The 13778-nt window shown below is 47.1% G+C and overlaps 1 protein-coding gene across 1 annotated transcript in view; it reads left to right on the forward strand.

Annotated features, from left to right (window-relative positions):
• The first annotated feature begins 13129 nt into the window (after positions 1-13129).
• LOC121096959 (histone-lysine N-methyltransferase MECOM-like) overlaps positions 13130-13778 on the forward strand; it is a 153979-nt gene continuing 153330 nt past the window's right edge. Inside the window, exon 1 of the mRNA XM_040613625.1 lies at positions 13130-13297. Coding sequence (XP_040469559.1) covers positions 13261-13297 — 37 coding nt within the window. The 5' untranslated portion in view covers positions 13130-13260. The remainder of the gene's footprint in view (positions 13298-13778) is intronic.

A 13778-nucleotide genomic window follows, 5' to 3' on the forward strand; every position in this document is an offset into this window, starting at 1 on the left:
CTACAACCAGATTCGCATTCCATTTCTGTCAGCTGAAAGGGTCCAAGACCTGGCTGTAAAGCTGTTAGCAAATGAGTTGAGTCTGCATCGAACATGTCGAACATGGCTCAAAGCAGAATGTGGTGCAGATTGTCTGAGAAGGTGGTAAGACCATCAAAGATAAATAAGGCCAGGATAAGTTGGTTTCATTGTTCACAGAGAATAGAGTAGTTGAAAAAATCTAGCTCTTCAATCATTAGCCGGCATAGTGGTACAAAAACCTAGCCCCAGCCATGCCTAAATGAGAACCTGCATGCTTACTTTTTCTTTAGTTCTTTTAAACCCATAAGGAATGTTGCAGCTTTGCATTAGATCACAGCTATTACCTGAAGCAAGTATTGTCTGGGCGGTTCCCATTGCAGGGCATGGGGATACTGTTTCCACTAGGAGTTAACTGAGAGTCTGGCATTCCTGATTTCCGCAGTTTGTTAGCCACTCCAGATCTGGATAAAGTCTTAGATACGGCTTTTGAGTCAAAGTTGCCCTAATAAATTCTATTTTTACTTTTTAAAAGTCAGATTGCTTATGTAAAAACTAAATCTTAGATTCCCATCTTTTAAAAAGCAAAACCAAACCTCTCCTCCCCACCCCCTCCCACGCCCCCGGCTTGAGTTTTTATTGTTTGCTGTCGCAGAAAACCTGCCTGAAGAGAAAATGGATCAAGAAGTAGTAGTACAGAAGGCCAAAGTCAGCCCTCGTGCAGGGCCAGTGCAATAGTTGGAGGTATGCCTAATGAAACCGGGGCTGAATTTGGTCCTCTATCTTCACTATGTGACTAGAGATTCTGTTTCAGTAGTTCAGAGGTGCCCAAGAAAACTTCGTAATTGATGTTTTCCACTCATTTTCTTTCTCTGCTCGTTCTGTATTTTGGTTGAGTTGTGTTTCCCCAGCTTTCAGATGTATGCCTGAACGCTGGAAAAACTCACTCTCATGCATAATGAAAGAGGAAAAGTTACAGAGGAGGAATTTATTGGCTAGAGTCTCCATTCCTGCTCTATATCTTGCTCTACAAGCTCCCACAGCAAGTGAGTGGTAGAGCCAAGAATAGAACACCACTTCTCTGACACCCAGTCCAGTGCCTTAACCCCTGCCTCCCGTGAGAAATTTTGTTTCGGTTTTCTCTACAGTGAAAAGATAAGATCATACTTTATTTTGGTGCATAAATTGATCTCTAGGGTGTGTGAATAAGGTTGGGAAATAGCCAGAGAATAACACAATGTAAATAGTGAAACATAAGGAGGTTATATATATAACACCACAGCTTCTCAGACTGCTGTGTGTCTAGATAAAATTAATTAAAAATCACATGAAGTATTTGAGTTCTTTCAAGTTTTTTTTGATCACACAAGGTCTTCTTCAGAGAGAAAGCAGGATTTCTTTTGCTCTGCTGGGTTTTCTTTGAGGGCAGCCAATGGAGGTGTTCTTTTGCCTGTAACGTAGAGGTGCTTTTCCTCTTTGGTTGTACTTACTTTGTCGGGGATAACAGCAGGTGTTGTGTTGCCTGTTCAGGGAGAGCAAAGGAGTTTGGACAAAGGTGGAGTTAGTGTGGACTGACTAATGCATTCTAACTGCAAGGCGTTGGTATTGTTATGGATTGAGTATAATAAGGAGTAGCATGTGTAAACTCAGCATGGGGATGTTAATACGAAATGCTTAACTGCGTCCAGGATTCACAAGTGATAATGACGAGAGTGGTCTCTAGAAGTGCTGACTCAGCACCCTGACTTCTGAAACAGCCACTTCTCTCAGTTTGGTTTAGAAAGGTGTACCCTCTCCAAAACATGCAGCTGGCTCAGCAGAGGGATTCACATTGTCCTTTGCTTTGATGTCCACCAAACCTTCCATGAGATTCATGATTGCAGTTGTACTCAATTTCAGGCAACGTAAGAACTTCTCTTCTGACCTTTCCCAACATGTGAACAAGAGGCAAGTGCTAAGTGCCGCAGGTGAAAGCTGGATCCCACCTCTCTTTTAAAAGCATATAGGTTTGAAGAGTAAATATTTGTGAAAGATTTATTTCCAAAATCTCTTCACACATCATGAATGGGTGTGTATGTGTATATGCAGAGAATAGAGGTTGCTGTAAAAGGACAGAAAAGAGGTCATGGTAGCTTTCTGTCTGTGTTCTTAGCCATGCTCATTGCTTTTATATGAGCATTTACAATACAAACTGCTCAAAGGCATTTGAAAATGACCCTACATTTTTTTAGGTACCTAGGAGTGTGGATGCACAAACAAGTTGCAAGGGAGAAGCTGAAGCATGACCTTACAGCACCACTGGGACAGAGAGATCCTTCTCCACTGATGGCAAAATAACACATTTGCTTGCTCACTGGCTAGAAATGATTGGGAATTTTCTGGCAGTGCTTTACACTCAGGAACTCTTTATTTCTCACCACTGAAACGTTTTGTGGGAACATGCCAGTTTCAGTGAAATTTCTGTAATAAAAAGTTTGTTTTCAGGCTAGAATCTAGAGAGAGTGTGCTCTAACCCTGGTCTGCCTGTCTGAGACAAAGGATTTAACTCCCAAAGTCTTCACATTCCAGGGGAGCCCTAATTCTGGGTTATGATGTTGTCAGAGTGCTCTTTTCCTGTGCTTTTGTAAAAATAACCCACCCCCTCCCACAAACAACAAACAAATCCCACTTCTAAGTTAATCTTGCTGCAGTTGGGAATGCTTCTGAAATTTTGAAATGATTTCTGAGATGGGAAAAATTATTTTTCTTCTCTATCAACTTTGCACCTCACCACTCCGTCATGAACTTTGCATCTGAGATTTTGTCTTTGATGAATGAGCTCTCAGCCATAAAGACTGCTGTGAACTAGGCTTAAGGACTTTCCTGAAAAATGAAAACGAAGAGGCTAAACCACAGTTACCTTAGGAAATGGGAGGAAGGAGAAAAATGATATCTTCACTCTCCTGCCTCTTCTGCAGGGTTTTGTCATTCATTCTTCAGCCACATTCTCTGCCTGTGGATGCTGGCTGATCTTGCTCAAATGTGAGATGCGGATAGAGCATTGTGGTGCTATCAGGGTGGGTGTCCTGGGTTCTGAGCTGGCAGGGGGCCACAACATCTCTGGGGACTCATGGCCAATGCTCCAATGGCTCTTGTGTAATTGATCCCTCCACAAATGCCACCCTTGCTGCTCCATCTAAGGCAAGCCACATATTGTCTTGGCTTTTCACCTTCATGGGCTTTTTTGATTGCTACAGTTAGAAATGCCAGCTACACTGTAAAATAAACAAATGGAAATTTCCTCTGTTGTTCTTTCTGGAACCTGATGTCTATTGTTATTTACTGCTTGTTGTACTTGAGGCTATGTTTTTTTATTTTTGCCATTATCTGTGTGACGACTGAAAGGAAAGGGCTGAATTTTGACCTCAGATAAGTGTGAGATGACTACTGTTTATACTTTGCCTTCTTCCAGGCAGCAGTTACCAAGAGGCTGCTCCTTCAGGCTGCAGAGCTGTCAGAGAACTCATGGTGATATCTTTACATGGGGTTGCATAAAGTGAAAAAAATTAAATCTTACAAATCACTACATAGTATATGCATCCCCCTCTGGGAAGATGCTGGGGGAAAAAATGGTTGAACAGCTGTTTAGTGTGCTATTAGAGTGCACTCATATTATGGCGATGAGTGCAGAATGAAAGAAACAATATAGAAAAGCAAATGGGAATATTTTAGAAAATATTCCAAAGACATATTGAAAAAGGACTACTTGGTAGTCAAAGTATCACGTTACTGTACTTCATGACTCTCATCTAGAAAAGTGGGGCTTTAATATATGCTGGGTTTAAGTGTCATCGAAATCTTTTGGGATTCCATATCTAGCAGAAAGTTCTGAGCAATGGTATCTGTACTTATGTCCTAAGCAGAAGTAGCAGCATAGAACGTATAAGGGAGTAATTCCTATCTGATGTGGAAGGAATTGAACACACTCGACTTCTGTCAGCTGTAAGTGCTGTCTGTATATGCCTTGTATTGATATAAGGTGTTGGTCGATATGCGCTTTCATATAAGCCTCAACAAATTGAAATAGCAGTGCTCTAATGATATCTTCCTTCTTAACGTCGCTTAGAAATGGTTATCAAATCAACTATGAATATAGTCCTATAAAGTTTGTCAGTGCCTACATGTTTTAATACTAATGAGTCCTATGCAAAAAGTAGTTTGAAAACTGTTCAAATAGAACAAACATGGTTTATCTCAGCCAGTGAGGAATTCTTAAACAAAATTCCTAGTGAAGGATTGCAATGGAACAGAATATTTGCTGGGCACTGCAGGGCAAAAGAAGCCAAAAATTCAGTTTTTCTGAATTATTTTTGTGAGTACCTCAAATTTGCTTCTGACAAACTGTTTATTTAACTTTAAATTTTAATAAATTGAAGGCTTTTTTCATTTCTAGGTTGGTTTTACTCAGTCTTTGAACTTTGAACCTGGTCATTTTAATTCAGCAGGGACTGGGGGATGAGGTTCTTTGTTTTGGTACAATAAACATTCTATAACTAGCCATCATTTTCTGTTCCCTGCTTTCATAACTTTTGTTCTTTATGTGATGCTATTTGCATCTTAGCTACAGCAGGCATTAAATAAGATATTTAATTAAAAATGTTACCAGACAGCCAATTTAAGATCAAAGATCACATGCTATCAGAGATCCAGTACTTTGATACCACAGTAATAGGTACCTTAGAAATAGTCAGATTGGTTAGATTAGATAGTCATTTATTTTAGCTTGTTTCCTTTTTCTTAGTACTCATTCCAGATACTGTAACCTGCTAGAAGTTTTAAGGAGAAACAGTATTTTTTAAAGTAAAAAGTAAAAGGCTTCCAGTTTAAACCAAACGGATAAAAAAATTATAGAAGTAGGAAAACGAGACCTTTAGAATATATATAACCAAAAGCATAATAAACATTGACTGGGAGCATAATCCTGAAAGCTAACATAAGTCTGTTTGTTGTAACAAACATTTAGTCTAATTTAATCTTCGAATGTATTACTGCCAGAAAGAATAGAATTTACCGGCTCTAATGTGTTGGTTACTCTTAAAATTCTACTTTAACTATTGATGCTGATAGTGTCACCCACTGAAAAGACCATTGTAATTATCATTGTCATCCATCTCAGTGAAGTCTATGCATGTGTATTATTTACAGATCATTCTTTAAACTACTAAATAAGTTGTATACTGAGATGGAAACAAGAGATACAATTATGCTACATTGCCATCAGAGCACAACAACAGTGTGTGAATTTGAGCTCTTCTGAGTTAAGAGCTTGTGATACAATACTCCAAAGAAAGCAAAGGCAGTGTTAGTTTGTTACATGGCAGTGCACCTGCATGGCTAATGCTCAGGGCTCACAAGACATTAATCACCTTTGAAAAGATGCAAGAACCCTCCACTTCCAACATAGCCTGTGGCAGTTAATGGAACCGGCCAATGTGTTTTTACCTGTTTACTTTTGGTTTACTACTGAATTACTTTGATTTTAGATTAAGTAATCTAAATGTCTGTTTGGGAGAGAACAGTATTTTTTTTGTATTCTTTCACACTTAGAAATTACTTTAACAGCTCTTCCGGCTAATAAATCATAACTAAGTTGGTTTCTAATGCATTTGAATTATCAGCCAGTATGCGCAGAATGTTATCGCTTTTCATGTGTTACAGATAGGGGAGGTGGAAAAGTGGTTTTAAAATGGTGTTGAGCTACTGCAAAGATTTTCCATTTGCTTCTCAGCCATTGCCTTTCTGCAATCTCGGGGCGATTGCATTTAAGTGGTAGGGGTACAGTCTGCCAGGAGGGATGCTCTGCAAAGCTTCCGTTGACACCAATGGAACCCAAAAAGCTCTTAACTGGGCAAAGAGCTGTGACTCTCCCAAACGGACAATGGAGCAGAACTCTCGTTCCCACTTACCGACCCCAGCCATCTTTACCCCAAAAGACTTTAAATGACTTTCCATTTTTACTTGCCCCAAAGTGGCTTTGGAAACATGGCAGAAATACAAATAAATGTAGAAAGGAGTCAGTCTAATCGGGCATACAGTTCTCAGAACTTCATTACTCTTCGTTATCTGAAAAACTGCAAATAAGAAAGCAAATGCTGGCAGGGCAGAGATACATTGTCACATTGTAAATTTTGCATTAAGAGAGATATTTCTGAATGCTAAAAGAGAACCTAGGATCCAAAATTTGGTACTTGGATTCATTCTTGTGTATGAACACTATTTTTAGAAATGAACTCAATTGAAAAATCCTTATTTTCCATGTAAATGGACATCTTGTTTAAATTCAGAGGCAAAAAAACCCTGGGGTTAAGTGTAAGACCCACAATTCAATTTGCATGTTGAGTAATTCAGACTGTAATAGAAGCTTTGTCATGTTAAGGTTAGGTCTTTCCTGTGGCTGTTCAAGTGGGCTCTAAAGACTTTTTAACGTGTTGCAGGATATTACAGGGGGAAGGTTTGACCTGCGTCCATTTTTTTTTTCAGACCCACTTCTGCAGGTTTCGTCACACTTCCCATGTCTTGCACGTGGGACATTGCTGAGGGCAGGATAGGTGCCCAATTGCCTACATACAATTTCATCAGGAAAGGTATATGATTTATTGCCCTGTAAAGGGTTTTGACATGAAGCCTGTGAAAAGCACTATATAAATGCCAATACAATATAAAACGTCACACAAATACTTTACTCATTAATTCCGACCCTGTGCTTTTGTACTGGAGAGAAATGGGAGTGAAATATGAATGTGTTCCTTATGCTTTAAAGGGAAAAATGGGTTTGCGGATTTTATGAAGGCTGATGTGTTAACCTGCTTTTGTGGTTCCTTTAAAGACAGGCAGCAAGAAGCCCACTCTTTGCCTGGTAGTAACACTGTGGATGAAAGCAGATAAAGTTCCAACAAAGGGAAACTCCGCCTTAAGGATGATGGTCCTTGGCCATGATATTGCTCTTATGACACAGACGATTTCATTTTTTACTTCAAAATTTCTTTTCTTCAAGCACTACTAGCTGGAAGTGCCAGCTTTCTGCCATCACCCCATTTCATTTTCCCCCCTTATATTTTGTCTTATTATCTTCCCTAAACAGCTTAATAACCAAAGCTTCCCCAGCCTTCTTGGCATTGGGCAGGCCTCTTGCTGATTGTGGCTTCAGCAAAAGAAAACGTGCTTTGAGGGAGTGTTTTGCTGACCCATTGGAGCTGAGCAGTGCTTGTTGCACTTCTTCATGGTGTTGCCCAAAGTGGACAACAGCTCCTTAAAGCCCGTATCTCACCAGTCTTCAGCTGCTTCCTTCTGGGAAGCCACTGTGAGAGGCCACGGAGGAAGGGGAAAACCATGAGAGATACCAGAAAACTCTCACCTTCTGCAGGGATTTTCTAGCCTTGCCCAGTTCACTGTACATAGTGGGAGTCAGTCTGGCCCAGTTGGTATACATCACAAAAGGCTTATATCTAATCAGCTGAGGTTTTCTCTCACCCTCTGACCCACCTGCGTGGTGGGGCTTCAGTTTTTTTAAACCTTCATACATCAACTTTAACTACTGCTGAGTACCGAGTAAAATTTACCCTATTTCTTTATTTTTATTTCAGGTTTCTTTTCAAATTCCTTCCCCCTTCTGTGTTTCTCTGTGATTTTGATTATTTCTATTTTCACTTTTAATAGGATGTTCACTTTCTGCTGATCTTTGCTGACATTTTTCCCTTTTGATTTGTAGTACTATTAATTTCCCTCTGTTCAATGTTTTGTCTACATTCAGAACATGTTTGTTTTTCTCTAGTGGCCTGTAATTACTTTCCCCCTCCTTCTCCTCTTTAATTTTTCCAATTTCATCTCCACTGATGCTCCTTTAAGAGCAAGACATACTGCGGGTAACCTCTTGAGGATATGACGATATGACTTTTTTGGCCAGAAAGTGCTTTAACTCTTGGAACAGAGGTTGGGTTGAGGATATTGATTGCACCTCTCTCTGGTAAATTGGTAAATGAGGTTTTTGGTTGCAGCTAGTTAATATGTGAGTCCCGTTGAATGTTTGGGACTGGTCCTGCATTGCCATCTTCTAGCGGGACTGGGGGCAGAGGCAAGCCAACCCTCCTGTGGCACCTTAAAGAAAGCTGAGACCTCCAGCTCTTGGGTTTGATGAAGTTTCTCTCTGTTTCAGATGAGGGATGGAGGAATGCTGAGACTAAGAGACCAGTACAAAGTAACCCAGGAATTCTGTAAGGAAGTAGAAAATCAGATTCCATTTTCTGGTGTCCCCATTCAGCACACTGACCTCCACCCTGCTCTTTCAGTCTAGCCTCTAGCCTGTTAATCTTTTTCTGCTTTTCTTTCAGTCTCAATGTTGTGGAAATTCAAGTCCTTCCTAGGGGCAGATCTACTCCATTTCTGTACCATTTTCATGGGGAAATATTTCTAGGGGAGTATTTTCAATGGCTTACTGCTACCTTGTACTTGTCTCTCAGCCTACGAATGCAGTTCATCCTTCCCAGCCCCACTGTTTTCAGTGGCACTTTCACCAGGGACAGGATAATTCCAGGCCAGTTGGAAATTCGGTGCGAGCTGGGCTTCCTGACGAGCAGCTACACCAGGCCCTGGCCGTGTGGCCCGTTCAGACCCACTGGTGCTTGCTTTCTGCCTCCCCCCGGGCAGCGCGCAGCGTGGGGTGTTCCACCCGTGCTCTCTACCCGGGACCGGCCGCGGTCATGCCGCGCCGTGGCCGCCAGGGGACGCCGCAGACCGCGGGGCGCCGCGCAGCGCGGCGCAGAGGCGCGTAGGGGCGCGCAGGGGCCGGGGCGAGCCCCAGCCGCAGCGGCGACACCCGCACAGCTCCGCGGGGCACCGCGGCTGTTCCTGCGCGTAGCGAGCGGCGCAGCGCCGGGCTCCGGGGGCGCGCAGTCGTTAGCCGAGGATTTCTCCCCGGAGATGGGTCTAGTAGCGCTACCGGGGGGCGACGGGGGCACCGGCGTTTTTGCTTCCCCGCCTCGAAAGTCGTTTAAAGGCACCAGCACTGGACGCAAACAGGGAGGCTTTGTGCAGGCGTGTGCGCGAAGCACTGTGCAAAAGAGGGAAAAACAAAAAGAAAAAAGAGGGGGTGGGGGGGAAAGTGGTCATAGTAGGTTTGTTAAGGAATCCGGTAAGTTATAGGAAGCAAAATTAAATGTCTGGTGCTTACACGACGGCATGTTTTACAAGGGAGAAGGAAACTGTGCAGAAAATGCATGGGCTTTTATTGTTGGTTTTCATTGCCTGTATTGTGGTGGATGCTTTATGCTACGGAGAGCAAGTTTAATTGAACCAGATCGCTGATTTCATATAGTAGGGGGCATGGGGTGGTTTTTTTTTGTTTTGTTTTGTTTTCGGAGTTAACTGTTTCGGGGACTAGAGGCAGGCAGGACTGGGCTCTGCAGCCTCGGAGTTTCGAGACAGCATATAAAAACACATGACATAAATACAAACACCAAGCCCGATTATCAAAGCCTCAATCTCTCGCTCTATTATTTTCCCTTGTATTTGGAGCCTTTTTTTTTTTTTTTCTTTCCCTTCTTTTTTTAATCACATCTGTCGTTCCCAGCCTTTCCCAGGACTGCAAAGCAAAGTGGACAGCTTCCATGTGACCACCTAGTACAGGAGGCATTTTCTATTGGGAAACTTTGGAGTGGTTTTCTCCTTTCCTTTCCTTCTGAGAGGTCAGAAAAGAAAATGCGCTATCTTCGCAGTGATTAAAGTCTCCGTATTTGTCTTCAGACTTATAGGGTTTATCCAAACTTTTGTGTGTGTGTATTCCCGCCCCCCCCCCCCCCCCCCCCCCCCCGGCTTCTGCGCATTTGTAAAGTAGCCCCATCTAGCAATGATAAATATCCCTGTTGATCACTTGATTGATTACCTCTCGGAAAGGTCACGCGGGCTTGCAGTAATTTCCTTTTGCCTAAGGCTCCCTTTTCACTTTTACTCCCGCACGACAGCTCCAAGTATACAGGATCTTTATTTTTTATTTTTAACCCCTAAATAGCTCCCCGAAAACAATGCGTTGGTGAAAAGAAGGAGGGAAACCAGCCGGCGGGTCCGCGCTGCCCCAGCCCTCGCCGCGCTCTCCCGGGGCGGGCTCGGGGAGGGAGAGCCTCCCTCCCCTGCTCTCCTGTGGACTGAGAATTCGGATTTAAACAACCAGACAAGCTATTAATTTACCCATGCTACCCAGGGTCCTGAACCCAATTAATTTCTAATAATTACAGCCCAAGGGGGCTGGAGAGATCCCTCTGCCTCTTTCTAGCCTTGCCACTTCGCGGCACCGAGGTCAGCATATAATAATAAAGTGTATATTTTGAAAGTGATCAGCAGAACAGTGAGTTATTGCAATGAATGAAAATTGTTTCCATTTTGGCTAATTGAGCCCGTGGCTGAAAGCTGGAGTTCTGAGACTAAATAAAGAGGACTGTTTCATTTCGACGTGGACTGGAAATCCCTGCATAGCTTTTCGGTCACCCAGCAAGAAGCTTCATTTCTTTACAGCAAACCTGAAATCAGGCGTTGGGTAAACAGTATTAATAATTGCATTACAAAGATTAAATTAATCTTACTGGTAGCTAGGAGAATATAGATTGAGATTGAATAACACGATGTAAAGTTCACTGCACAAAGACAATAGCACAACAAATACCTCGATGAAGAATTCCAACTTTTCTCCAAGTAAGCTGCGGGGCTTGTTCGATTATAATGCAAGGAAGAGAAAATTTCCTGTTACGGGGAATGCGCTTAAACCTGTGTATGAGGGGGTGCGTTTTGTTTCTCAGCCTGTATTAGAAATAGATTTAATTCCACCCATCCATCTAGAAAGAAATCACCAAACATAAACCAAAACCAAATAACGAACCCAAACTTAAATATTTCTTTCTGGCCGTGGATCTGCTGAAAACGAGCCCTCATCCCCGCCGCCAGCCGCTTCCCACCCGGGAGGGAGCAGAGGCAGCCGGCGCGGAGCTGCCTCCCCGCACGAACGAAACGGATTTCCCGGGGGGCTGGCCGGGACCTTTCGGGAAGGGGGCCGAGCCCGGCGGGGCTGCGGCGGGCGATGCCAAGGGCCGCCGGGCAGGCGGGCGGGCGCCGGGGGGCGGCCGTGGGGTGGCCCGGGACGGCGGCCGGGTGCCCCGGGCGGGCGGCGCGGCACCTGCCGGGCTCCCGGGGCCGCTGGGACGGCGGGCAGGTGGCGGTGACAGGCGAGCGCGGCCGGGGTCAGGGCTGCCCGCCCGGAAAACACGCATCTGCGCGCCCGGCCCGGCCCCGGGGCTCCTACGTGTGCTCCCCGCGGCGCCGCGCTCGGCCGCCCGGGCGGGAGAGGGGTCCGCGGGCAGGGGGAAGGACGCGCACCCCTGCCCCGGCGGCGGTTTTGCCGGGCTCTCCGTTTAAACTGGGGGGCGGGAGGTGCGGGGCGGGGGCAGTTTTGCAAAGTTCCCCGGCGTTTTCGGTTGTCCCAAGTGAACCGGCGCCGCAGGTCGGTGCGGGGGGATGATTTGGGGACACCCCGGTGCAGCCCCGCAAGGAAAGGCGCTGCCGGCAGCGGGGTCGGGGGTCGGGTACAGCCCGGCTACCGAGGGCAGCCCCGGCTCGGCCCCGCGCATCATCCGCGCATCCCCCGCACAGCCGGGGAGCCTCTCCCTGCCGCCGCCGGGGCAAGAGGGGCCCAGCTGCGCCCAGGGCAGCCCGGGCTGAGCACCCCGAGGGCTGCAGGGGGTCTGCGACCAGGGAAGGCCGAGCCCCACGCGTGTGAGCAGCCTCGCAGCGCCCGGCCCTCCTGCCCTTCCTGCTCCTTTTGTGCACCCCTGCCTCGCTATGGGGTGGTGGGGGGTTGGGCACAGAGCAGCTGCGTGGCCCCGAAAAAAACACAACAACTAAATCCAATTTGCAAATTAAAAATAACGACGGGCATCGAGGACGGTTCCGCAGAGCGGGTTCAAGTGCTTGCGCCTGTCTGCCGGGCGTTTGGGGGAGCAGCGTGGGATCCGCAGTGCCCCCGCCCCACGCGCAGGGGTTGTCACCGGTGGGGTGCGGAGGGCGCTGGGCGGTGGGGGCCGAGCCGTCGGGGGGGCTCCGCGGGCGGCCCCGACCCGCAGCACCGGCAGCCGGGGAGGCGGGGGGGGGGGGGGGGGGCGTTGAAGGGGGAAGGGGAGATGCTGAAGATTTTATTAAAACAAAAAGTTGAGCAGCGTGTATGTACTGGCGCAGCCCCGAGTCTGAAAGATTGTAATTTTCTTTTATGGTGTCTGGCAGGATTTGCAACAGATATTAATGGGAACATAAATAGCGCATGGAAGGTATTGAACAAAACTGTTTAATGCAAGGAGGTTGTACCAGAGGAAAATCTATATGTAGTTTGGATTGATTCATACCTCGGACACAGCCATCCCCTAAAGGAGTTCCCAATTTCTGCGCGCTCCCTCTTTGATTGGCAAACCCTGTAATTAAAACAGATTAGAGCGGTCGCTGTTACTGTTTTAAAAGAGCTTTTTTTCTGCCAAACTGGTGGTGGCTGAACCGAGCTCAAGGTGGGGGAAAAGCGTGTACGCTGGGGAAGTGTGCGCTTTAATGGTACTCATACATAGTAAAACATATTATCAAATTATCTGTATATATGCAGAGATCTACGATAATTGCGGCCGGTTGAGAATAAACTATGTAAATGTTGAAATAACACAGAACAGCATAAATATCCCGTTGAAAAAAAAAAAGAAAGAAAAAAAAAGATTAAAGCAGAAAAAGGGTGTAATTTCTCCCTGCCCCTGCCCCTGCCCCGGCGGGAGCGCGGGTCTCCCCCCTATAACCCCTCCCGGGTGCGCAGGCAGCGGAGCGGCCGCTCCGCGGTCGCGCAGCCCGGCGGCGGCTGCCCGCCTCGTCCCGGCCCGTCCCGGCCCCGGTGCCGGCTGTCAGGGTCCCCACCGGCGGTGATGGATCGCTGCAAACTTTTTTTTGGCGGCGCTGAAATGTTGAAGAGCGGGGGGGAGCCGCCCGTGCGCATGTGCGAAGGTGTCCAAACTGACAATGCTGGAGAGATAGCGAGCCGGGATTGAGAGAAAGGGAGAGTGTGTGTGCGAGAGAGGGAGAGGAGAGAGGGAGAGGGGGAGCGAAAAAGGAGGAAAAGCTCCGGGAGGAAAAAAAAAAAAAGCCCCCCCCCCCCCCCCCCAACCCCACGCCAGCATCGGCCGCGGGACTGGCAGCATGCGATCCAAAGGCAGGGCGAGGAAGCTGGCCGCAAGTAGGTGCAATACCCCTTTCTCTTGGCTTTTCACCCTCCCTCTCTGCCATGTTGCATAGACATGTCTGATGCGGCGCGGAGCTCGCGGGCAACCTGCAGCATCCCCCCCCGCAGCGCGGCCCGGCCCGGCCCGGCCCGGCGGGGAGCGGGGTGGGGGGGCGCGGCGGCCGGAGCCGGGCTGGGGGCTGCGGGCTGCCGGCGGGCGGTGGGGAAGGAGTTGAGGAAAAGTTCAGTGGCGAGCGCTGGAAGTTGCTGCTGCTGCTGCTGCCGGGGGCTGGAGTGAGGGGGGGTCGGGAAAGGGGGGGTGCGAGTGGCTCCGGGCCCTATAGTGGGCGCTGTCGGCTGCCGGGAGGGCTGGGGGCCGCGGGGGGGTGCGTGTGTGTGTGTGTGTGTGCGTGTGCACGGAGGGGCAGCGGCGGCTCTGCGGGGGAGGCGGCGAGCCCGGGCGCAGGTAGCCGGTGCGGAGCTACCGGGGACACCC

This window comes from Falco naumanni, chromosome 13 (genome assembly GCF_017639655.2).
Source record: "Falco naumanni isolate bFalNau1 chromosome 13, bFalNau1.pat, whole genome shotgun sequence".
NCBI lineage: Eukaryota > Metazoa > Chordata > Aves > Falconiformes > Falconidae > Falco > Falco naumanni.